This window comes from Anomaloglossus baeobatrachus, chromosome 11 (genome assembly GCF_048569485.1).
Source record: "Anomaloglossus baeobatrachus isolate aAnoBae1 chromosome 11, aAnoBae1.hap1, whole genome shotgun sequence".
In the NCBI taxonomy this organism is placed as follows: domain Eukaryota; kingdom Metazoa; phylum Chordata; class Amphibia; order Anura; family Aromobatidae; genus Anomaloglossus; species Anomaloglossus baeobatrachus.
In genome coordinates this window covers 76,617,012-76,642,551 of record NC_134363.1, presented here as the reverse complement: position 1 = coordinate 76,642,551, position 25,540 = coordinate 76,617,012, and the positions used below count along the sequence as shown (strand labels likewise).

General features: G+C 49.7%; 1 protein-coding gene across 5 annotated transcripts in view; it reads right to left on the bottom strand.

Moving 5' to 3' along the window:
- The window catches only part of LOC142256096 (tumor necrosis factor receptor superfamily member 27-like), a 145,222-nt gene that overhangs the window by 48,645 nt on the left and 71,037 nt on the right, over nt 1-25,540 (bottom strand). For all 5 annotated transcript variants that reach the window (XM_075327618.1, XM_075327621.1, XM_075327620.1 and 2 more), the window contains exons 6-8: nt 22,739-22,911; nt 12,265-12,350; nt 12,006-12,182 (exon numbers count right to left, since the gene is read on the bottom strand). In XM_075327618.1, the coding sequence (XP_075183733.1) occupies nt 12,006-12,182; nt 12,265-12,350; nt 22,739-22,911 (436 nt within the window). The remainder of the gene's footprint in view (nt 1-12,005; nt 12,183-12,264; nt 12,351-22,738; nt 22,912-25,540) is intronic.

Below are 25,540 nucleotides of genomic sequence, written 5' to 3'. Positions count from 1 at the left end.
CATAGACAGAACATGAAATTTTGCACAGTCACCCCATTTGACTCAGGGAACTTCATGTTCCCTGAGTCAAATGGGGTGACTGTGCAAAATTTCGTGATTGTGCATGCAACAGTATGAATTCCTTTAGCGGACATACACACATACATATATACATACATACATACATACAATCAGCTTTATATATTAGATTTTTGAGTAAAATGTAAATTGTTCTTTAATTCTATAAACTACTGACAACAGGTCTCTGAATTTCCAAGCAATACATTTTGTATTTATTTTCTGAAAATGAGAAATGGTCAAAGAAGGGAATTTTGTTACTTACCGTAAATTCCTTTTCTTCTAGCTCCTATTGGGAGACCCAGACGATTGGGTGTATAGCACTGCCTCCGGAGGCCACACAAAGCATTACACTAAAAAGTGTAAGGCCCCTCCCCTTCTGGCTATACACCCCCCGTGGGATCACGGGCTGCTCAGTTTTAGTGCTAAAGCAAGAAGGAGGAAAGCCAATAACTGGTTTAAACAAATTCACTCCGAAGTAACATCGGAGAACTGAAAACCGTTGAACATGAACAACATGTGTACCCGAAAAAAACCAACAATCCCGAAGGACAACAGGGCGGGTGCTGGGTCTCCCAATAGGAGCTAGAAGAAAAGGAATTTACGGTAAGTAACAAAATTCCCTTCTTCTTCGGCGCTCCATTGGGAGACCCAGACGATTGGGACGTCCAAAAGCAGTCCCTGGGTGGGTAAAGAAATACCTCATGTTAGAGCTGCAAGACAGCCTTCCCCTACGGGGAGGTAACTGCCGCCTGCAGGACTCTTCTACCTAGGCTGGCGTCCGCCGAAGCATAGGTATGCACCTGATAATGTTTGGTGAAAGTGTGCAGACTCGACCAGGTAGCTGCCTGGCACACCTGTTGAGCCGTAGCCTGGTGTCGTAATGCCCAGGACGCACCCACGGCTCTGGTTGAGTGGGCCTTCAGCCCTGACGGAACCGGAAGCCCAGCAGAACGGTAGGCTTCAAGAATTGGTTCTTTGATCCATCGAGCCAGGATGGCTTTGGAAGCCTGCGACCCTTTGCGCTTACCAGCGACAAGGACAAAGAGTGCATCCGAGCGGCGCAGGGGCGCCGTGCGGGAAATGTAGATTCTGAGTGCTCTCACCAGATCTAACAAATGTAAATCCTTTTCATACCGATGAACTGGATGAGGACAAAAGGAAGGCAAGGAGATATCCTGATTAAGATGAAAAGAGGATACCACCTTAGGGAGAAACTCCTGAATGGGGCGCAGCACTACCTTGTCCTGGTGGAACACCAGGAAGGGAGCCTTGGATGACAGCGCTGCTAGCTCAGACACTCTCCGAAGAGACGTGACCGCCACTAGAAAGGCCACTTTCTGTGAGAGACGAGAAAGTGAAACATCCCTCAGAGGCTCGAAGGGCGGTTTCTGGAGAGCAACTAGTACCCTGTATAGATCCCATGGATCTAACGGCCGCCTGTACGGAGGGACGATATGACAAACCCCCTGCAGGAACGTGCGCACCTGAGAAAGTCGTGCTAGACGCTTCTGAAAAAACACGGATAGTGCCGAGACTTGCCCTTTAAGGGAGCCGAGCGACAAGCCCTTTTCCAACCCAGATTGCAGGAAGGAAAGAAAAGTAGGTAACGCGAATGGCCAGGGGGATACTCCTTGTGCAGAGCACCAGGATAAGAAAATCCTCCACGTTCTGTGGTAGATCTTAGCAGAAGTGGACTTCCTAGCCTGTCTCATGGTGGCAACGACTCCTTGGGATAATCCTGAAGATGCTAGGATCCAGGACTCAATGGCCACACAGTCAGGTTCAGGGCCGCAGAATTCCGATGGAAAAACGGCCCTTGGGACAGTAAGTCTGGTCGGTCTGGTAGTGTCCACGGTTGGCCGACCGTGAGATGCCACAGATCCGGGTACCACGACCTCCTCGGCCAGTCTGGGGCGACGAGTATGACGCGGCTGCAATCGGATCTGATCTTGCGTAGCACTCTGGGCAAGAGTGCCAGAGGTGGGAACACATAAGGGAGCCGGAACTGCGACCAATCTTGCACTAAGGCGTCTGCCGCCAGAGCTCTTTGATCGCGAGACCGCGCCATGAAGGTCGGGACCTTGTTGTTGTGCCGAGACGCCATTAGGTCGACGTCCGGCACCCCCCAGCGGCGACAGATTTCCTGAAACACGTCCGGGTGAAGGGACCATTCCCCTGCGTCCATACCCTGGCGACTGAGGAAGTCTGCTTCCCAGTTTTCTACGCCCGGAATGTGAACCGCTGATATGGTGGATGCTCTGTCCTCCACCCACAACAGAATCCGCCGGACTTCCTGGAAGGCTTGCCGACTGCGTGTCCCTCCTTGGTGGTTGATGTATGCCACCGCTGTAGAGTTGTCCGACTGAATTCGGATCTGCTTTCCTTCCAGCCACTGCTGGAAGGCTAGTAGGGCAAGATACACTGCTCTGATTTCCAGAACATTGATCTGAAGGGTGGACTCCTGCTGAGTCCACGTCCCTTGAGCCCTGTGGTGGAGAAAAACTGCTCCCCACCCTGACAGACTGGCGTCTGTCGTGACCACTGCCCAGGATGGGGGTAGGAATGATCTTCCCTGTGATAATGAGGTGGGAAGAAGCCACCATTGCAGAGAGTCCTTGGCCGTCTGGGAAAGGGAGACTTTCCTGTCCAGGGAAGTTGACTTCCCGTCCCATTGGCGGAGAATGTCCCATTGAAGTGGGCGCAGATGAAACTGCGCAAACGGGACTGCCTCCATTGCTGCCACCATCTTCCCTAGGAAGTGCATGAGGCGCCTTAAGGAGTGCGACTGACCATGAAGGAGAGACTGTACCCCTGTCTGTAGTGACCGCTGCTTGTCCAGCGGAAGCTTCACTATCGCTGAGAGAGTATGAAACTCCATGCCAAGATACGTTAGTGATTGAGTCGGTGACAGATTTGACTTTGAAAAGTTGATGATCCACCCGAAAGTCTGGAGAGTCTCCAGCGCAACATTCAGGCTATGTTGGCATGCCTCTTGAGAGGGTGCTTTGACAAGTAGATCGTCCAAGTAAGGGATCACCGAGTGTCCCTGGGAGTGCAAGACTGCTACCACTGCCGCCATGACCTTGGTGAAAACCCGTGGGGCTGTCGCCAGACCAAATGGCAGAGCTACGAACTGGAGATGTTCGTGTCCTATCACGAAACGTAGAAAACGTTGGTGCTCTGTAGCAATCGGCACGTGGAGATAAGCATCTTTGATGTCTATTGATGCAAGGAAATCTCCTTGAGACATTGAGGCAATGACGGAGCGGAGGGATTCCATCCGGAACCGCCTGGCGTTCACATGCTTGTTGAGCAGCTTTAGGTCCAGAACAGGACGGAACGAGCCGTCCTTTTTTGGAACCACAAAGAGATTGGAGTAAAAACCTTGCCCTTGTTCCTGAAGAGGAACAGGGATCACCACTCCTTCTGCTCTTAGTGAGCCCACCGCCTGCAGAAGGGCATCTGCTCGGTCGGGATGTGGGGAAGTTCTGAAGAACCGAGGCGGAGGACGAGAACTGAACTCTATCCTGTACCCGTGAGACAAAATGTCTGTTACCCACCGGTCCTTGACCTGTGGCAGCCAAATGTCGCAAAAGCGGGAGAGCCTGCCACCGACCGAGGATGCGGAGGGAGGAGGCCGAAAGTCATGAGGCAGCCGCCTTGGAAGCGGTTCCTCCGGTTGCTTTCTTGGGGCGTGAGTGAGCCCGCCAGGAATCTGAGCCCCTTTGCTCCTTCTGAGTCCCTTTGGACGAGGAGAATTGGGCCTTGCCGGAGCCTCGAAAGGACCGAAACCTCGACTGCCACCTCCTTTGTTGAGGTTTGCTTGATCTGGGCTGGGGTAAGGAGGAGTCTTTACCCTTGGACTGTTTAATGATTTCAGCCAATTGCTCACCAAACAGTCTGTCTACAGATAGTGGCAAGCTGGTTAAACATTTTTTGGAAGCAGAATCCGCTTTCCATTCCTTTAACCACAAGGCTCTGCGCAAAACCACAGAGTTGGCAGACGCCATTGAGGTACGGCTCGTAGAGTCCAGGACAGCATTGATAGCATAGGTCGCAAACGCAGACATTTGCGAAGTTAAGGACTCCACTTGCGGCACTGCTGGACGTATGATAGAGTCCACCTGTGCCAGACCAGCTGAAATAGCTTGGAGTGCCCACACGGCCGCGAATGCTGGAGCAAACGACGCGCCGATAGCTTCATAGACAGATTTCAACCAAAGGTCCATCTGTCTGTCATTGGCATCTTTAAGTGAAGCCCCATCCTCCACTGCAACTATGGATCTAGCCGCAAGCCTGGAGATTGGGGGATCCACCTTTGGACACTGGGTCCAGCGTTTGACCACGTCAGGGGGAAAGGGATAACGTGTATCCTTAAGACGTTTGGAGAAACGCTTGTCTGGATAAGCGTGGTGTTTCTGGACTGATTCTCTGAAGTCAGCGTGGTCCAGAAAAGTACTCAGTTTACGCTTGGGATACCTGAAATGGAACTTCTCCTGCTGTGCAGCTGCCTCTTCTGCTGAAGGGGCTGGGGGAGAAATATCCAACAGTCTATTGATGGCCGCTATAAGGTCATTTACCATGGCGTCACCATCAGGAGTATCCAGATTGAGAGCGGTCTCAGGATTAGACTCCTGATCACCCTCCTCTGTCTCATCATGCAGAGACTCTTCTCGCTGAGACCCTGATCCGCGTGATGACGTGGAGGGTCTCTCCCAGCGAGCTCGCTTAGGCTGCCTGGGACTGTCATCTGAGTCAGAGCCTTCAGCCTGAGATGCCTGGGACCCCCTTGAAGCACGGATTAACTCCAACTGAGGGGGACCGGGGAACATTGACGCAGCAGTGTCCATGGTCTGAGTAACTGGCCTGGCCTGCAAGGTCTCTAGGATTTTTGTCATAGTGACAGACATCTTGTCAGCAAAAACTGCAAACTCTGTCCCCGTCACCGGGACAGGGTTCACCGGTGACTCTGCCTGGGCCACTACCACCATAGACTCCGGCTGACGAAGTGGCACAGGGACCGAACATTGCACACAATGGGGGTCATTGGAACCTGCCGGTAGATCAGCCCCACAAGCGGCACAAGCAGCGTATACAGCCTGTGTCTTGGCACCCTTGCGTTTTGCGGATGACATGTTGTCGTCTCCTCAGAGCAATATAGGGTATACAGCCAAGAAGCGACCTTACAGTGCAATATATATATATATATGGTATAGAGAAAAAAATACACCAATATAACACTGTGGCACTAGTGGGGCCAGCACTAATGTGCTGCTTACCGCCCGCTTAACGCGGGTGTGTGGTCGCCAGAAATCCCTTGTCTGGGTCTCCCAGAGCCTGTGTCCGTTCTCCAGCCAGACTGCATGCAGGAATGGCTGCCGGCGTCCTGTGGAGAGGGGCGGGCCCTGGGTGTGTCCAGACGAAAAGCGGGAAACTTGCGTCCCACTGTGCCCAGTGAGAGGGCTGGAGTATGTAAATAAGACTCCAGCCCTCGGCGCTGACTATTGTACAGCGTCTCTCCCTTTCCCTGATTGACAGGGTGGGGGCGGGAACGAAGCGGAGCTAGGCCGCAAAAGCCGGGGACTAGATTTATAAGCGCCGCCGTCGTAAAAGCACGGTCGGCGCTAAGTCCCCGGCGCACGACAAGTCTCAGCCGCGCCGCCGCTCCAGGGGCGGCCGGCGCGGCAGTCCCCAACACATAAAGTCCCTCAGAGAAACTGCAGTGACTGTAACCCCAGCGCGCAGCGCTACTGTCCCCGGCGCACTAGCACACCCAGCAAGTCTGGAGTGTGCGCGGCCTGTCCATACGGGGACACAGAGTACCTGAATGTTGCAGGGCCTTGTCCCTGAACGGTACCCAGCTCCGTATCCAGCAGGTTCTACGGGTCTGTGGATGGAGCCCGGCCTCAGGGCTTGGGGGCCGGTAAGATCCCACTTCCTCAGAGCCCCTCAGGGGGATGGGGAAGGAAAGCAGCATGTGGGCTCCAGCCTCCGTACCCACAATGGGTACCTCAACCTTAACAAACACCGCCAATAGGAATGGGGTGAGAAGGGAGCATGCTGGGGGCCCTAGTATGGGCCCTCTTTTCTTCCATCCGACATAGTCAGCAGCTACTGCTGACTAAACAGTGGAGCTATGCGTGGATGTCTGACCTCCTTCGCACAAAGCTTGAAAACTGAGCAGCCCGTGATCCCACGGGGGGTGTATAGCCAGAAGGGGAGGGGCCTTACACTTTTTAGTGTAATGCTTTGTGTGGCCTCCGGAGGCAGTGCTATACACCCAATCGTCTGGGTCTCCCAATGGAGCGCCGAAGAAATAACAAAAACATGTATTGCTTTCAGACCTCAAATAATGCAAAGAAAACAAGTTCATAATCACTTAGAAACAATAATACTGTTTTAACTCAGGAAGAGTTCAGAAATCAATATTTTGTGGAATAACCATGATTTTTAATCACAGCTTTCATGCGTCTTGGCATACTTTCCACCAGTCTTTCACACTGCTTTTGGATTACATTATGCCAGTCCTGGTGCAAAAATTTTAAGCAGTTATTCTTTGTTTGATGGCTTGTGACTTTACATCTTTCTCTTGATTACATTCCAGAGATTTTCAATGGGGTTCAGATCTGGAGTATGACCTCACACAGGTCCTTCAACAAAGTGAATCGTTTGTATAATACTTAACCATAGAGAACAGAGAGAGGGAGTAACAACAGGCAGGAGGGCAGAAATCCATATGAATACCCACCTATATATTATCTACTGCGTTGCAAATACCTATGGAATAGCTTATGATTTTTTAAGTTTACTTTCTTGGATTTGAAAGCCTAAACATCCAGGCTGACCACTAATGGTATGCAGATAAGCAGCCTGATAGTGCCAGTATAGCACTGGCTTTAGCTTATATACGAAAATCCTGATGATTGGTTCCTTTTAAGCTTCTTCCTCACCACTTTGCCTCTGATCAAGCCAAAGTGGCCTTCAACATGTCCCACCTGGAAAGAGAAACTTTAGCCTTCATAAATCCGTTGTGGGAGAAAGAGAATCCTGCTATCTTCAACCTCCAGGTCTTTCTGGAGATGCTTTGCAAGGTGCTTGATGAGCTAGGATGAACCACCTCTGCAGCATCATCGCTCCTTAGACTGCATCATGGTACCCTTACTGCTGGTGAGTATGCCATAAGCTACCGCACGCTTGCTTCAGAGTTGGGTTGGAAAAATGAGGCTTTGGTCACTGCTTTCTAGGATGGACGATCGGGCATAATTAAGGATGAACTGGCGAGACGTGATCGTCCCTCTATCTTGGACAGCTTGATCTCCCTTGCTTGCCACCCAGATAGATCTTAGGTTCGAGGAACAGTCGAGAGAGGTGTCCCATGAGAGGAAACCTATGCACCTAGCTCTCCCCTTCCAGAGACCACTCACTCCTCAGCCGTCTCCATCCACCTCCGCTAGTAAACCTATGTAAGTAGATCCCGTAGGGATGGCTGAACAGCAGTATCGGCTAAAGGGTTGTGCTTCTACTATGGCAGCGCTGCACACTGAATTTGCGCCTGTCCCATGAAGCCAGGAAACTCAAAATCCTAGTGCTAGTTAAAGAAGTCACTCTAGGTGAAGCTAGTCCCTCTTTGCCTCTGACTTTAACCGTTCAAGTGTTAGTAGGGGAGGTGACATATCTGGACTCAGGTTCGGCTGGGAACTTCATGCAGCAGACAGTGGTCGATTGACATCAGATTCCTGTTACCCCCCTTCCAAATTATCTGATGATTTTTTCAGTAGATGAGAGAGCTCTCTGAGAATCTGTGCACTTTGTTATGAAGCCTGGACTGGCGCTACATGTGGGAAAAATCACCTTCTATGTGCTACCAGATCTAGTCCATTCACTCCTTCTGGGTCTGCCATGACTATAGAGTGATGAGCCTGTCCTGGACTGGCGCTCTGGAGAAGTCATTCGTTGAGGACAGTTCAGCCACAAAAAAATGTCTTCTCTCCGTCCGACCTAGCCTGCTACCTCGGTACCTCTCCAGCCTGCCTGGTCTACCTTCTGCCTATTGGGTCTTTTGCAAATGTCTTCACAAAAAGGAAGCTGAGATGCTACCCACGCATAGACCTTATGATTGTTCCATAGACGTACTACCTGGAGCCATTCCTCCTAGGGGTCAAATCTACTCTTACCTCCTGCTGAGATGCAGTCTATGTCTGAATACATTAAGGAGAATCTTGCCAGGGGTTTTATATGGAAATCCTCCTCTCCGGCCAGAGCCGTCTTCTTTTTCGTCACGGAAAAGGATGGTTCTCTTCGACCCTGTATAAATTACAGGGGTCTAAATCAGCTCACTATCCAAAATAAAGATCCTCTTCCTCTCAATCCCGAGCTTCTTGACCGTCTCAGAGGAGACCGAATCTAACCATGCTCGATCTTCGTGGGACCTACAACTTGATCCACATCTAACAGGGAGCCGAATGGAACTTCAGATCCAGCTGGGAAATCACAGAACTGCACCAACAGAAGGATTCTATATGCCCTTGGCTGATGAACTTACGTTCTGGCTGGGGAACAGCAGAACTGCTTTCTAAGCTTGTCGCTATCTCTTCTCAGTGGGTGCCCGCCAAAAGCAGGGTGCTGCTGGACTGGGATATTTGGTCCTGGAAGCCCTGAAGTCACAAAGACTCTAATCACTGGTTGTCCATCGGAAGGATATAGGTACCGTCACACTAAGCAACTTACCAGCGATCCCAACAACGATAGGGATCGCTGGTAAGTTGCTAGGAGGTTGCTGGTGAGATGTCACACTGCGACGCTCCAGCGATCCCACCAGCAACATGACCTGGCAGGGATCGCTGGAGCGTGGCTACACGAGTTGCTGGTGAGCTCACCAGCAACCAGTGACCAGCCCCCAGCGCCGCGTGGAAGATGCTGCGCTTGGTAACTAAGGTAAATATCGGGTAACCAACCCGATATTTACCTTGGTTACCACCGCACGGAGCTACACGTGCAGAGAGCAGGGAGCAGCGCACAATGCTTAGCGCTGGCTCCCTGCTCTCCTAGTTACAGCACACATCGGGTTAATTACCCGATGTGTGCTGCAGCTAAATGTGCACAGAGCAGGGAGCAGCGCACACCGCTTAGCGCTGGCTCCTTGCTCTCCTAGTTACAGCACACATCAGGTTAATTAACCCGATGTGTCCTGCAGCTAGCTACATGTGCACAGAGCAGGAGCCGGCACTGACAGTGAGAGTGGCGGAGGCTGGTATCGAAGGTAAATATCGGGTAACCAAGGACAGGGCTTCTTGGTTACCCGATATTTACATTGGTTACCAGCCTCTGCAGAAGCCGGCTCCTGCTGCCTGCACATTTAGTTGTTGCTGTCTCGCTGTCACACACAGCGATCTGTGCTTCACAGCGGGACAGCAACAACTAAAAAATGGCCCAGGACATTCAGCAACAACCAACGACCTCACAGCAGGGGCCAGGTTGTTGCTGGATGTCACACACAGCAACATCACTAGCAACATCGCTGCTACGTCACAAAAGTTGTTCGTTAGCAGCGATGTTGCTAGCGATGTTGCTTAGTGTGACGGGGCCTTAAGACTCTGTTACTTGTGCTATCTTGTATTCTTGCAGGGAATGTACAACATGTTTTTGCCTGTTGGTGAAACAATAAAGTCTTACCAATGTGTGGTTCACTCACCCTGTGTTGTCTGAGTAGTGTTTTGTCCACGGAAAATGAGTGTGAGCATTCAGTGGGATGAGCTCTGGTACGTGCAGTCCTTCTGAAGACTGATAGGCCAGTGGACAAGAGCACCCACTAACTCTCGTGTTTTCACAGGAGGGCCCTCTAGTAGGGTCATTCATTCAAGGTCGCCGGTCACGCTGGTCTGAAGAAAACGCTTCTCATCTCCTGACACTACTGGTGGCTCTCCATAACGAGATTATTGACTTTGCCTTTCCTGTCTGTAATATGCCTGAAATAAGACATTAAAACAACTTCACTCCGGTCGACTACTTTCTCTACCCATACCCTCCGTTTCATGGCAGCACATTGCCATGGGCTTCAATATAGATCGTTCTGTGTCTTTCGGCTGCTCCATCATTTGGGTGGTGGTGTACTGATTCTCCAAAATGGCTCATTTCATCCAATCACCTGGTCTGCCCTCTCCCAGAGTTTGCAAGAGCTTATATTCAGCATATCTTCCGGCTTCACGGCTTCCCACAAACACATCATGTCTGACAGAGGAGTTCAATTCACATCTTGTTTTTTGAGGGCGATCTGCAAACTCTTAAAGGTATCTCAGATTTCCCGTCTGCTTACCATCCCCAGTCCAATGGGCAAGTCAAACGGGTCAATCAGATCTTAACTTTGTTCCTGCGGCACTTTACTAACGCACATCATAGTAAATGGACCAAGCTGATACCTTGGGCTAAATTCTCTTATAACAACCATACCAGTGATTCCTCTGCTAGATCTACTTTCTTTATTGCCTATGAACAACAGCCTTTCCGTCCCTTTCCCAGAATCCTTCACATCTGGTATTCCTGCTGCTGATGCCTTCTCCATGGATTTTGCCAAAATTTGGGAGGATACTAAAGTCGCTCAAGCATGCGTCTGGCTGGATGAAGAAACATGCAGACAAGAGGCGACTGGATCCTCCAAGCTTTCTCACTGGGAACAAGGTGTGACTCTCCTCCAAATACCTTAACGTTCCATCTTACAAGTTGGGTCCCAAATACATCGACCTTTTTGAGGTCATCAGCAAGATTACCGAAGTCTATTATAAATTCAAGCTTTCGGTCATGCTCCGTATAGCCAACTCCTTCAAAACATCCCTGCTCAAGCCTGTCGTCCTTAGCGACTTATTCAGCAATCCCGGTATCTCGCCTTAGTTTTTTTGCTTGGAGAAAATCTTCGAGGTGAAAGACATCTTAGCCATGAAGAAGGGGAAAAGTAGGACTCTTTTTCTTATTGACTTGGAGGTCTTTGGTCCTGAGGAGAGGTTTGGGAGCCCCGGGAGAAGATTGATGCCCCTTCTCTCCTCAAATACTTCCTGTCCAGTTTGAAGAAGAGGGGCCTAAGAGAGGGGGTACTGTCATATCGTCAGCACTCCCAGCACAGGAGTGCCGACGCTCTTTCCTGCTCATCTCCGCTGCTCCAAACAGCTTCCATCTGGTCCTGTGGTCCCTGAGTCTCCTGCTTCTCCGTCGGCACCCCACTCCCTGTGTGCGAGGGACGTCAATGTTCCTCCTGCTCCACGCTTCCTGGTCAGTTCAATGGCTCCCGAAGCCCACGCATATACAGTAGGACTCAGCCACACTGCTCTCCCTTTTCTTTGAGGGTCAGCGCGAACTAACCCAGAAGTGCCTTCCGATCCCCGCTGTTTAGGCACAGTGTATATAAAGCATCCTACCCCATTAGGAAGTACCTGACCAACGTGTCCTTGTAGCTAGTCTGCCCATGATAGTGTTCAGGTCCCTGTGCTCGTACCGCTCTCTGACCTTGTCTTTGTTACTGCCTAGTATTCTCTCTGTACCTGCCTGTGTCTATCCTGTGTCCTCCAGACTCTGCCTGCACCTTCCGTCCTCCAGTGTCCTCCGGAACCAGTCTGCACCAGCCCTCAAAAGGCTCTGCCTCTTCCACTCCAGGTCCTGGTCTTCATTGTGTGGCACCAGCTGCTGAGATATCAGGATCCCAGGGGCTGCCTCGTGGCAGTTACTTACCAGCGTTCTGTATGCTTCCACATCCTGTGGTTGTAGTGAAGTCTTGGTAGCTGCTCATGTCAGCTCCTCCAGGTCAGTGAACGGTGTCTTGGATCAGGTGACTCACTTCCTCCTCATCCGGTTACCCGGGCGTGATAATAGTTTTTATGTGAACTGTTACTGGTAAGCATTATATTTGGTGTGGAAAAACAACTCAACTGTTGGAGTGTACAAAACAGAATACAACTTACCGCGGTACAACTGACTTTTCAAGAAGCGTCCACAACAAATGACTGAGAAGGTCACAAAAGTAACCAAAATTAATGACAGGGTCACCATTATAACAGCCACTAGTAGAACAGGATCCCGAGGAAGAGGTGTAGTAGTGGTAGTACTGGTAGGCTGTTCAGGTCCAAACTTAGGGTAACCTGCAATATTATAAATGATTCAGACTTTATTCTTCTAATATAATCCCACTTTCAGTCCAATACACATAGATAAAGAACTTACACTGACTTTCTGTACGAGGCGTGTGAGCAGTACATGGGAAGCACTCAAGTTCACGAAATCCACCTATCCTGGTTTTACTATAAAACCTGAAAAAAATAAAGCAGAGTTAGGTCTACTGACTCTCCTACTGTTTGCATAAAGTCTAATCCATATTGAAATGTGAGCTTTCTAACCATCACCACATTGCTGAGGTATATCCCAAAAGGGTGCTTTACACGCTGTGACATCGCTAACGATATATCGTCGGGGGTCACGTCGTTAGTGACGCACATCCGGCGCCGTTAGCGACATCGCAGCGTGACACCTAGGAGCGACGATCAACGAGCGCAAAAATGTTAAAAATCGTTGCTCGTTGACCCGTCGCTCCTTTTCCAAATATCGTTGCTGCTGCAGGTACGATGTTGTTCGTCGTTCCTGCGGCAGCACACATCGCTATGTGTGACACCACAGGAACGACGAACATCTCCTTACCTGCGTCCACCGGCAATGAGGAAGGAAGGAGGTGGGCAGCATGTTCCAGCCGCTCATCTCCGCCTCCTCCTCTGCTATTGGACGGCTGCCATGTGACGTTGCTGTGACGCCGCATGAACCGCCCCCTTAGAAAGGAGGTGGATCGTCGGACAGAGCGACGTTGCAGGGAAGGTAAGTCCGTGTGACGGGTGTTAGCGATGTTGTGCGCCACAGGCAGCGATTTGCCCATGACGCACAACCGACGGGGGCGGGTACGCTCGCTAGCGATATCGGTACCGATATCGCAGCATGTAAAGTACCCTAAAGAGGCAGACCATGGAGCTGATCTGGGTCCCTTGGAAAGAAGGGAGCCAGACATTTTTTTCAGCTGGGTAGGCCAGCTAAAGAAAAAATAAATAATTGCACCTAAGAGCTCTGGTTCCCAGTGGTGATACTTAAAAAAAGCAGTGTGTGAAGGGATCTAGCAAAACTTACTAATTAAACCACTACAATTTTCTTCAAGCATGGCAACCCCTTTAACCCCTTCACAACCATGGACGGATATATCCGTCATGGAGCGTGTCCCGTTAAGCCCCGCGCCCTGCCGCGGGCAGGCGGCTTTGATCGGCACACATGTCAGCTGTTTTCAACAGCTGACATGTGTGCCTGCATGTTACGAGTGGAATTGCATTCCACCCGTAACATTAACCCCTTACATCTCGCTGCCAAAGTCTGGCAGCGAGATGTATATACACGCTGTAAAGATTTTCACTTACCGCCGCCCCCACCGGAACTCATGTGAGTGATCAAGTGACTTTCGGTGGTTGCCATCGTAGCACAGGGTCATGTGATGACACCTGCAGCTATGATGTTTCACTTTCGTTTTCCCTCGGCCCGGAGCAGAGGGAAACAGGAAGTGACTGTATCTGCTGTTTACAGCTGTATAGCTGTGATCAGCAGATAGATAAGAGCGATCGGATTGCTGATCGCTATAGCCCCCTAGGGGGACTAGTAAAATAAAAAAAAAACCTAAAAAGTTCAAATCACCCCCCTTTCCCCTCATTGAAAATTAAAGGGTTAAAAAATAAATAAATATACACATATTTGGCATCGCCGCGTTCAGAAATGCCCGATCTATCAAAATATAAAATCAAGTAATCTGATTGGTAAACGGCGTAGTGGCAAAAAAATTCCAAACGCCAAAATTACGTTTTTGGTCGCCGCAAGTTTTACGCAAAATGCAATAACAGGCGATCAAAACGTAGCATCTGCGCAAAAATACCATTAGAAACATCAGCTCGAGACGCAAAAAAGAAGGGAATTTTGTTTACTTACCGTAAATTCCTTTTCTTCTAGCTCTAATTGGGAGACCCAGACAATTGGGTGTATAGCTACTGCCTCCGGAGGCCACACAAAGTATTACACTTAAAAGTGTAAGGCCCCTCCCCTTCTGCCTATACACCCCCCGTGGGATCACGGGCTCCTCAGTTTTAGTGCAAAAGCAAGAAGGAGGAAAGCCAATAAACTGGTTTAAAGCAAATTCAATCCGAAGGAATATCGGAGAACTGAAACCATTCAACATGAACAACATGTATATACAAAAAAACAGGGGCGGGTGCTGGGTCTCCCAATTAGAGCTAGAAGAAAAGGAATTTACGGTAAGTAAACAAAATTCCCTTCTTCTTTGTCGCTCTATTGGGAGACCCAGACAATTGGGATGTCCAAAAGCAATCCCTGGGTGGGTAAATAATACCTCGTAGTAGAGCTGTAAAACGGCCCCTTCCTACAAGTGGGCAACTGCCGCCTGAAGGACTCGTCTGCCTATGCTGGCATCCGCCGAAGCATAGGCATGCACCTGATAGTGTTTCGTGAAAGTGTGGAGGCTGGACCAGGTAGCCGCCTGACACACATGCTGAGCCGTAGCCTGGTGCCTCAAAGCCCAGGACGCACCCACAGCTCTGGTAGAATGGGCCTTCAGCCCTGAGGGAACCGTAAGCCCCGCAGAACGATAAGCTCGAGAATTGGTTCCTTGATCCACCGAGCCGGGCTTGATTTGGAAGCCTGCAACCCTTTACGCTGGCTAGCGACAAGGACAAGAATGCATCCGAGCGGCGCAGGGGCGCCGTACGATAGATGTAGAGTCTGAGTGCTCTCACCAGATCTAATCAAGTGCAAATCCTTTTCACATTGGTGAACTGGATGAGGACAAACAGAGGGTACGGGGATACCCTGATTGAGATGAAAGGGGGGAAACCACCTTAGAGATAACTTCCGGAACTGGACGCAGAACCCCTTGACCTGGTGAGACACCGGGAAGGGGGCCTTGCACGACAATGCTGCCCGGACAGACACTCTCCGAAGTGAAGTGACTGCCACAAGGAAAACCACTTTCTGCGAAAGGCGTGAGAGGGAAAAAACTCTCATAGGCTCGAATGGTGGTTTCTGAAGAACCATCAGCACTCTGTTCAAATCACAGGGTTCTAACAGTCGTTTGTAAGGAGGGTCTAATCGGCAAACCCCCTGCAGGAACGTGCGTACCTGAGGAAGTGTTGCTAGGCGCTTCTGAGAAAATACAGAGAGCGCTGAGATTTGTCCCTTAAGGGAGCCGAGCGACAAACCTTTTTCCAAACCGGATTGCAGGAAGGAAAGAAAGTAGGCAAGGCAAATGGCCAGGGAGAAACTCCCTGAGCAGAGCACCAAGATAAGAATATCTTCCACGTTCTGTGGTAGATCTTGGCAGATGTGGGTTTTCTGGCCTGTCTCATAGTGGTAATGACCTCTTGAGATAACCCTGCAGATGCTAGGATCCAGGACTCAATGGCCACACCGTCAGGTTGAGGGCCGCAGAATTCAGATGGAAAAACGGCCTTTGAGACAGCAAGTCTGGTCGGTCTGGTAGAGCCCACGGTTGGCCTACCGCGAGATGCCACAGATCCGGGTACCACGACCTCGTTGGCCCGTCTGGAGCGACGAGGATGGCGCGGCGGCAGTCGGACCTGATCTTGCGTAACACTCTGGGCAACAGTGCCAGAGGAGGAAACACATAAGGGAGTTGAAACTGCGACCAATCCTGAACTAAGGCGTCTGCCGCCAGAGCTCTGTGATCTTGAGACCGTGCCATGAATGTTGGGACCTTGTTGTTGTGCCGGGACGCCATTAGGTCGACGTCCGGCATCTCCCAGCGGCAACAGATCTCCTGAAACACGTCCGGGTGAAGAGACCATTCCCCTGCGTCCATGCCCTGGCGACTGAGAAAATCTGCTTCCCAGTTTTCTACGCCCGGGATGTGAACTGCGGATATGGTGGAAATTCGGAACTGCTTGCCTTCCAGCCACTGCTGGAAGGCTTGTAGGGCAAGATACACTGCCCTGATTTCCAGAACATTGATCTGAAGGGTGGACTCCTGCTGAGTCCACGTACCTTGAGCCCTGTGGTGGAGAAAAACTGCTCCCCACCCTGACAGACTCGCGTCCGTTGTGACCACCGCCCAGGATGGGGGTAGGAAAGGCTTTCCTTTTGACAATGAGGTGGGAAGAAGCCACTACTGAAGAGAATCCTTGGCCGCCTGAGAAAGGGAGACGTTCCTGTGTAGGGACGTCGACTTCCCGTCCCATTGGCGGAGAATGTCCCATTGTAGTGGACGCAGATGAAACTGCGCGAAAGGGACTGCCTCCATTGCTGCTACCATCTTCCCTAGGAAGTGGATGAGGCGTCTCAAGGGGTGAGACTGGCCCTGAAGGAGAGATTGCACCCCTGTCTGTAGTGAACGCTGTTTGTTCAGCGGAAGCATCACTATCGCTGAGAGAGTATGAAACTCCATGCCAAGATATGTTAGCGATTGGGTCGGGGTCAGATTTGACTTTGAAAAGTTGATGATCCACCCGAAACTCTGGAGAGTCTCCAGTGCAACGTTCAGGCTGTGTTGGCATGCCTCTTGAGAGGGTGCCTTGACAAGTAGATCGTCCAAGTAAGGGATCACAGAGTGACCCTGAGAGTGCAGGACTGCTACTACTGCTGCCATGACCTTGGTGAAGACCTGTGGGGCTGTCGCCAGACCGAAAGGCAGGGCTACGAACTGAAGGTGTTCGTCTCCTATAACGAAGCGTAGAAAAACGCTGGTGCTCTGGAGCAATCGGCACGTGGAGATAAGCATCCATGATGTCTATTGATGCTAGGAAATCTCCTTGAGACATTGAGGCGATGACGGAGCGGAGGGATTCCATCCGGAACCGCCTGGTTTTCACATGCTTGTTGAGCAGTTTTAGGTCCAGAACAGGACGGAAAGACCCGTCCTTTTTTGGCACCACAACAAATTGGAGTAAAAACCGTGACCTTGCTCCTGAAGAGGAACAGGGATCACCACTCCTTCTGCCTTTAGAGAGCACCCGCCTGCAGAAGGGCACCGGCTCGGTCGGGAGGTGGAGAAGTTCTGAAGAATCGAGTCGGAGGACGAGAACTGAACTCTATCCTGTACCCGTGAGACAGAATGTCTCTCACCCAACGGTCTTTGACCTGTGGCAGCCAAATGTCGCCAAAGCGGGAGAGCCTGCCACCGACCGAGGATGCGGAGAGAGGAGGCCGAAAGTCATGAGGAAGCCGCCTTGGTAGCGGTTCCTCCGGCTGCCTTCTTTGGGCGTGACTGAGCCCGCCAAGAATCTGAGCTCCTCCGATCCTTTTGAGTCCTTTTGGACGAGGAGAATTGGGACCTGCCCGAGCCTCGAAAGGACCGAAACCTCGACTGTCCCCTCCTCTGTTGGGGTTTGTTAGGTTTGGGCTGGGGTAAGGAAGAATCCTTACCCTTGGACTGTTTAATGATTTCATCCAATCTCTCACCAAACAGTCTGTCACCAGAAAATGGCAAACTGGTTAAGCACTTATTTGGAAGCAGAATCTGCCTTCCATTCCCTTAACCACAAGGCTCTGCGTAAAACCACGGAGTTGGCGGACGCCACTGCCGTACGGCTCGTAGAGTCCAGGACAGCATTAATAGCGTAAGACGCAAATGCAGACATTTGAGAGGTTAAGGACGCTACTTGCGGAACAGATGTACGTGTGACAGTGTCAATCTGCGCAAGACCAGCTGAAATAGCTTGGAGTGCCCATACAGCTGCGAATGCTGGAGCAAACGACGCGCCGATAGCTTCATAGATGGATTTCAACCAGAGCGCCATCTGTCTGTCAGTGGCATCTTTAAGTGAAGCCCCATCGTCCACTGCAACTATGGATCTAGTCGCAAGCCTGGAGATTGGAGGATCCACCTTTGGACACTGGGTCCAGCACTTGACCACGTCAGGGGGAAAGGGATAACGTGTATCCTTAAGACGTTTGGAGAAACGCTTATCTGGATAAGCGTGGTGTTTGTGAACTGCTTCTCTGAAGTCAGAGTGGTCCAGAAAAGTACTCAATTTACGCTTGGGATACCTGAAATGGAATTTCTCCTGCTGTGAAGCTGACTCCTCCACTGGAGGAGCTGAGGGAGAAATATCCAACATTCCATTGATGGACGCTATAAGATCATTCACTATGGCGTCACCATCAGGGGTATCCAGATTGAGAGCGGTCTCAGGATCAGAATCCTGATCAGCTACCTCTGCCTCATCATACAGAGAGTCCTCCTGCTGGGACCCTGACCAGTGTGATGAAGTCGAGGGCCGCTCCCAGCGAGCTCACTTAGGCTGTCTGGGACTGTCGTCCATGTCAGAGCCTTCACCCTGGGATGCATGGGACCCCCCCGGAGCACGGATTTGTTCCAAATGAGGGGGGCCAGGGAGCATTGAATCAACAGTGCCCATGGTCTGAGTTACCGGTCTGGACTGCAAAGTCTCTAGGATTTTAGTCATAGTCAGAGACAATCTATCAGCAAAAACTGCAAACTCCGTCCCTGTCACCTGGACAGTGTTCACAGGTGGTTCTCCTTGGGCCACCTCTAGCAGAGACCCCGGCTGAGCAAGTGCTACAGGGGAGCATTGCACCCTATGGGGGTCAGTGGAACCTGCCGGTAGAACAGCCTCACATGCGGTACAAGCAGCATAGAAAGCCTGTGCCTTGGCACCCTTGCTTTTTGCGGACGACATGCTGTTGTCTAGCCATCTAGGAGGGTATATAGCCAAGAATAGCGACCGTACAGTGCAATGTATAACATACAAGCATAAAGTACAAATGAACACTTCGGCACTAGTGGGGTCAGCACCTCAGGTGCTGCTTACCGCCCGCTCAAAAGCGGGTGTGTGGTCGCCCGAATCCTGTGTCTGGGTCTCCAAGAGCTTGTCTCCCTTCTCCAGCTCAGACTGCACACAGGAATGGCTGCCGGTGTCCTGTGGAGAGGGGCGGGCCGTGGGCATGCCCCAGACAAAGTGCAGGAAACTGGCGTCTCACTGTGCCCAGTGAGGGGGCTGGAGTATGCTAAGCAGACTCCAGCCCTCGGCGCTGACGTTCTGAACAGCGTCCCGCCCTTCCCCTGACTGGCAGGCCTGGGGGCGGGAACGAAACGAAACTAGGCCGCAAAAGCCGGGGACTCGATTTATAAGCGCGGCCGTCGTATAAGCACGGCCAGCGCGGAAGTCCCCGGCGCACCACAAGTCCCAGCCGCGCCACAGTGTAAAAACAGCCAGCAGCGGCCGGCGCGGCAGTTCCTAATACATAAACTCACTCAGCTAAGCTGCAGTGGGTAATAGCACAAGCGCTCCGCGCTGTTGTCCCCGGCGCACTAACACAACCAGCATGCTGGTGTGTGTGTGCGCGATTTGTACGGGGACACAGAGTACCTTAATGTAGCAGGGCCCTGTCCCTGACGATACTCAGCTCCATATCCAGCAGGTTCTCCGGGTCTGTGGATGGAGCACGGTCTCAGTGCCTGGAGACCGGTAAGATCCCACTTCACCCAGAGCCCTGAGGGGGATGGGGAAGGAAAGCAGCATGTGGGCTCCAGCCTCCGTACCCGCAATGGATACCTCAACCTTAACAAACACCGCCGACAAGAGTGGGGTGAGAAGGGAGCATGCTGGGGGCCCTATATGGGCCCACTTTTCTTCCATCCGACATAGTCAGCAGCTGCTGCTGACTAAAACAGTGGAGCTATGCGTGGATGTCTGACCTCCTTCGCACAAAGCATGAAAACTGAGGAGCCCGTGATCCCACGGGGGGTGTATAGGCAGAAGGGGAGGGGCCTTACACTTTTAAGTGTAATACTTTGTGTGGCCTCCGGAGGCAGTAGCTATACACCCAATTGTCTGGGTCTCCCAATAGAGCGACAAAGAAATAAGCCATCACTGAGCCATAGATCCCAAAAAATGAGATCTCTACGGGTTTCGGAAAATGGCACGCCACTTATTGGACAAGCTTGTGAATTTTTTTTAACCCCTTAGATACAAGTAAACCTATACATGTTTGGTGTCTACAAACTCGCACCGACCTCAGGCATCATACCCACACATCAGTTTTACCATATAGTGAACACCGTGAATAAAACATCCCAAAAACTATTGTGCCATCACACTTTTTTTGCAGTTTTTCCACACTTGGAATTTGTTGCTGTTTTCCAGTACACCATATGGTAAAACTTATGGTTTCATTTAAAAGTACTACTTGTCCCGCAAAAAACAAGCCCTCATATGGCAAGATTGACGGAAAAATAAAAAAGTTACGGCTCTCGGAAGAAGGGGAGCAAAAAACAAAAACGGAAAGTGCCCCGGGGCTGAAGGGGTTAATAATATCTCATTTGCTATTAGGTTACAATTAAAGTTGCATAACTCTCCTCTCCAGGACAACTGCATTTTTAACACACAAGAGGAAAAAGAACTAACCAAATAATCATGAAACGGAAATTTTTATTCATTATTTAATGGCCTTTGGCTCAATCTCGAGCCAAAAAATAGTGAAAAATAGCAAAATAAGCACAATTCCACAATTGTTTTTTATTTACAGAATTGCTTTTACAGTAAAACTGACCTGGCAAAATGGTTCTCCAAGTCAGTACTATTAGTAAGATACCAAACAAGTATAGTTTTTATTATTATTTAAGTGGTGATAACGAATATTCAGAAATTGTAAACAAAAATTTCACTTGTGTGTGTCGCAAGTTTCCGAGAGGCATAACGTTTTCAATTTTCAGGATATTAAGATATGAGAGGTCATGATTTTTGAGCCCCATGTCAATGTTATTATTGCTGTGCAAGGCCCCTTTCACACGTCAGTGATTCTGGTACGTTTGTGCTTTTTTTTAAACGTACCAGAATCACTGACATACGCAGACCCATTATAATGAAGGGGTCTGCTCACACGTCAGTGATTTTTCACTGCACGTGTCTCCGTGCAGCGTACCCGCGTGTGAGTGATTGCTGCACGGAGACATGTCCATTTTTTTCTGGCATCACTGATGTTCCACGGGCCACGCAGTGGTGTGGTCCGTGAAACACGTGCCAGAAAAAAACGTGCATTTAAAATAATAAACATTTTAACTCGCCCGGCTTCAGCCGCGCTCTCTGCAGCCCGTCCTCCCTGCTGCTTCTAAGCCGGCTGATTACTGTCGCGCATCTTAATGATGCACGACACAGCCGACCCGGAAGCAGCTGCTGCAGGGGTCAGCGCCGGCCGGATGCTGCATCGCGGGAGGATTCAGCACCACGGAGAGCGGGAGCGGGCACAGGTGAGTTGATTTCTAAGTGCAATCACGGGCCACGGAGAACGGAGCCCGGATTGCACTTAGACAACCCACGTGTGCTGTGATTCACGGCACACGCAGGGACATGTGCGTGTTTTACACGCCAGTGAAAAACGTCTGTGTTTTTCACTGACGTGTGAAACGGGCCCAAAACTGTGGAAAAACAGCGCAAAGGGGGTCTTACCCAAATGAAGAAAGTGAATAAGAGAGCTAGTTGCTCACCTTGTGTGGTTGTGTGACACACAACCAGTATAGAAGCAATAACAACCGCCGCAAAATCCATGAGCCGCAAGGCTGAAGAAAATCATAAAAGGGACCTGGAGAATCGTGGATCCATCTGTGCTGCTGTGGATAAAAATGTAGGTCCAGTCCGTGGTGTGAATGAGAAGGTGCGTTATCTACGCATTTCAAAGTGAAACCCCACTTCTTGCTCAGAAATGCACTGAGTAGCTCGGTGCCGTTCTGAGAAAGAAGTGGGGTGTCATTTCAAAACACTTAAAGGGAACCAATCACCAGGATTTTAGTATATAACCTAAAGCCAGTGCTATATTGGCACTATCAGGCTGATTATCTACATACCTGTAGTGGGCAGCTCAGATGTTTAGGTTTTAAAATCCAAAAAAGTAAAGTTTATAAAATTAGCTGCTTGTTGAGTGACAGTTGCACTGGAGCAGATCATATATTCATAGTTATCCCCTCCCCCTGTTAGAATTAGTACAAGTATTATACAAACAATTCACTTTGTTTGTTGGCAGGGCCTCAGCCAACAAAGCTGGATACCAAGTCACATGGGTATGACCTCACACAGGTCCTGCAACAAAGTGAATCGTTTGTATAATACTTATGCTAATTCTAACAGAGGGAGGGGCTAACTATGAATAAATTGTCTGCTCTATTGCAACTGTCACTCAAGCAGCTGCCGATTTTTTTAAACTTTACTTTCTTGGATTTGAAAACGTAAACATCCGAGCTGACCACTAATGGTATGTGGATGATCAGCCTGATAGTGCCAGTATAGCACTTGCTTTAGCCTATATACCTAAATCCTGGTGATCGGTTCCCTTTAAATAAAACACCTTCTGATCAACACCATGGACTGGACCTAAATTAATTCTTAACCACAGTAGCACAGATGGATGAATGCTTGTTGGGGTTCCTTTTATAATGTTTTTATTTATATAATTTTGGGGTAGATACAATATCCAAAAAAAAGTGATGCAGAGATTGTCAGGGAACTGTTTGTAGGGTATCAATAAATAATGTTTGCTCACTTCCAGGTATTTTATAATATTCCAGTCAGAGAAAAAACAGAACATGGAAGCAGAATGACAATTCATATGCATTGGAAAATACATAAATTCTCACCCTGGTAGACAATCACCACAGATAGAGTTAGATGTTAAAGAGCAGTTAGCTTTCAGACTGCGGTTAATTACTGCACAATTGAGGCAACGCAGGCAGTGGTGATGTCCTCGGTCTTCTTTGTATCTCCCTGGTCTACAAGGCAAACACTGAGTTTCTCTCCCACTGCCGCAGTCCTATAGAGAGAAAGGTAAACAGTCATATAGATGATAGTGCTGCAATACAAACATTAAAGTAACCTGAAAAAGGTAAAGGCCGAGATAAATTACCTAAAGGCCCAGTCACACACAACGACTTACCAGCGATCCCGACAACGATACGACCTGATAAGGATCGCTGGTAAGTCGCTGGTGAGATGTCACACAGTCAGGCCTTACCAACGACGCAGTAACGATATAGGTTGCGGTAACGACCTGTATAACAATCTCGGCGGTCACTGGGACCCTGTCACACAGTGTCAAGCACAGCGATGCGTCCTGCCCAGCAGGACATCGCCTTTGAAGAAAATGGTCCGGACCATTCTGCAACGACTAGCAATCTCACAGCAGGGGCCTGATCGCTGGTAGGTGTCACACATAACGAGATCGCTGGCGAGATCGTTGCTGCGTCACAGAAACCGTGACTCAGCAATGATCTCGTTAGCGATCTCGTTGTGTGTGACGGGGCCTTAAGACTGTTTCAGATTTTTATGCACTTGTATAATAATAATAATAATTTTATTCATTTATATAGCGCTGTTAATTCCACAGCGCTTTACATACATTGGCAACACTGTCCCCATTGGGACTCACAATCTAGAGTCCCTATCTGTATGTCTTTGGAGTGTGGGAGGAAACAAGAGTACCCGGAGGAAACCCACGCAAACACGGGGAGAAGATACTCCTTGCAGATGGTGTCCTTAGTGGGATTTGAACCCAGGACCCCAGCACTGCAAGGCTGCAGTGCTAACCACTGAGCCACCATGCCGCCCATATAATATACTATGCAAACAATGATGACAGCATGGTAAAGAAATCTACGCACTGCAGCAGTGGGGCTAGAGCGCTCAGCAGACAAACAGCCAGCTGATTACACACACTAGATTAAATTATATAGAGGGCTAAATTCCCCTTACCCAGTAATCCCCAAAAATTGTATTCCAGTCACTGGACAAATAGATAACACTCTTCAGAATTTGTTACATATTTGCATAATTATATACAGTTGTGTTCAAAATAATAGCAGTGTGTTGAAAAACATGACTTAAACCCATAATCTTTATAATAGTTTTTATTTCCATTCATTAGGAACATTGCACATTGTTTTCTAAATGCAGAGAAATGTATAGAATTTTTAATTAGTTTACAGAAAATATAAAAAAAATGAACATTGGGCTGTTCCAAAAAATAGCAGTGTCTGCATTTGTCTTTACATACTCAAGATATGTACCGTATTCTTCGAACTATAAGACGCACTTTTTTTCCCTAAAATTTTGAGGGAAAGTGGGGTGTGCGTCTTACAGTCTGATGGCTGCGGTGCGGTGGTGGTGGAGCGGCTGAAGGTGGGTGCAGTGGTGGTGGAGCAGGTCATCAGAGGCAGGAGCAGGCTGTAGCAGCGCTACCCTGACCCCCGCTCATTTCATATGCACGCCCATCATCCCACCCATCATCTCTCAGCCCTGAAGCCAATGCTGATAGGTGGGCGGGATAATGGGCGGAGGATGCACGTATACTAAAGAGCCGGCCCGCGTGATCACCCCTGGCAACTACAGCCTGGAGTGATCATGTGTGGCTGTATTCACTGCCCCGTGCACCATAATCAGTGCGGGGGGCAGTGAATAAGTACGGTATACTCACCGGTCTCTGTTCCCTGCAGCATAGCGGTGTCCTCCTGTCTGCCACCTCACTGTGTGTGGGGAGCGATGAGCACAGCGATGATGTCATCGCTGTACACACGGCTCCACACAGGTCAGCGGCGCTACTGCTGGCACACACAGGAAGACACAGCGATGCTGCGTGGAGTGAGGAAAGGTGAGCATACAGCGGGAGTCCTCCACCTGTAACCGCAAATCCGGCCGTGGCTGAAGTGATCGTGAGATCCACGATGACTTCAGTCAGGTAATGTGCGGTGACAGCTGGAGTCACCGCTGATCCCGGCGGCTCACTTCCCTTGCGGCCTGAGCCTCACAGAGAGAGGTCGTGTTCTATGGCCGCTCTCTGTGATTGTCAGATGTAGCAGAGCTGGATGCGTCGTGGGACGTCGTGTGGATTACGTCGGACCTGGGTGTTTTAGGGCTTAATAAATTGGTGAAAGAGGGTGTTTTTTTGTCTTTTATTTCAAATAAAGGATTTTTATGTTTGTGTTTATTTACTTTTTACTACAGTTTAGTGATGAGGGGGTGTCACATAGACGCCTGCCATCACTAAGCTAGGACTTAGTGGCAGCTATGGGCTGCTGCCATTAACGTATTTTTCGGACTATAAGACGCACCCTGGTTTTAGAGGAGGAAAATAGGAAAAAAGAGAATTTTGTTACTTACCGTAAATTCTTTTTCTTATAGTTCCGACATGGGAGACCCAGACCATGGGTGTATAGCTTCTGCCTCCGGAGGACACACAAAGTACTACACTAAAACTGTAGCTCCTCCCTCAGAGCATATACACCCCCTGGATGACAAATCTAACCAGTTTAGTGCAAAAGCTGAAGGAGGACATCCACCCATAAGTAGAGATAGAGTAAAACCCGGAATAACCGGAACCTCTGTCTACAACAACAGCCGGTGAAAACACACGGAACAAGAACTGCCAACAGGCAACAGGGAGGGTG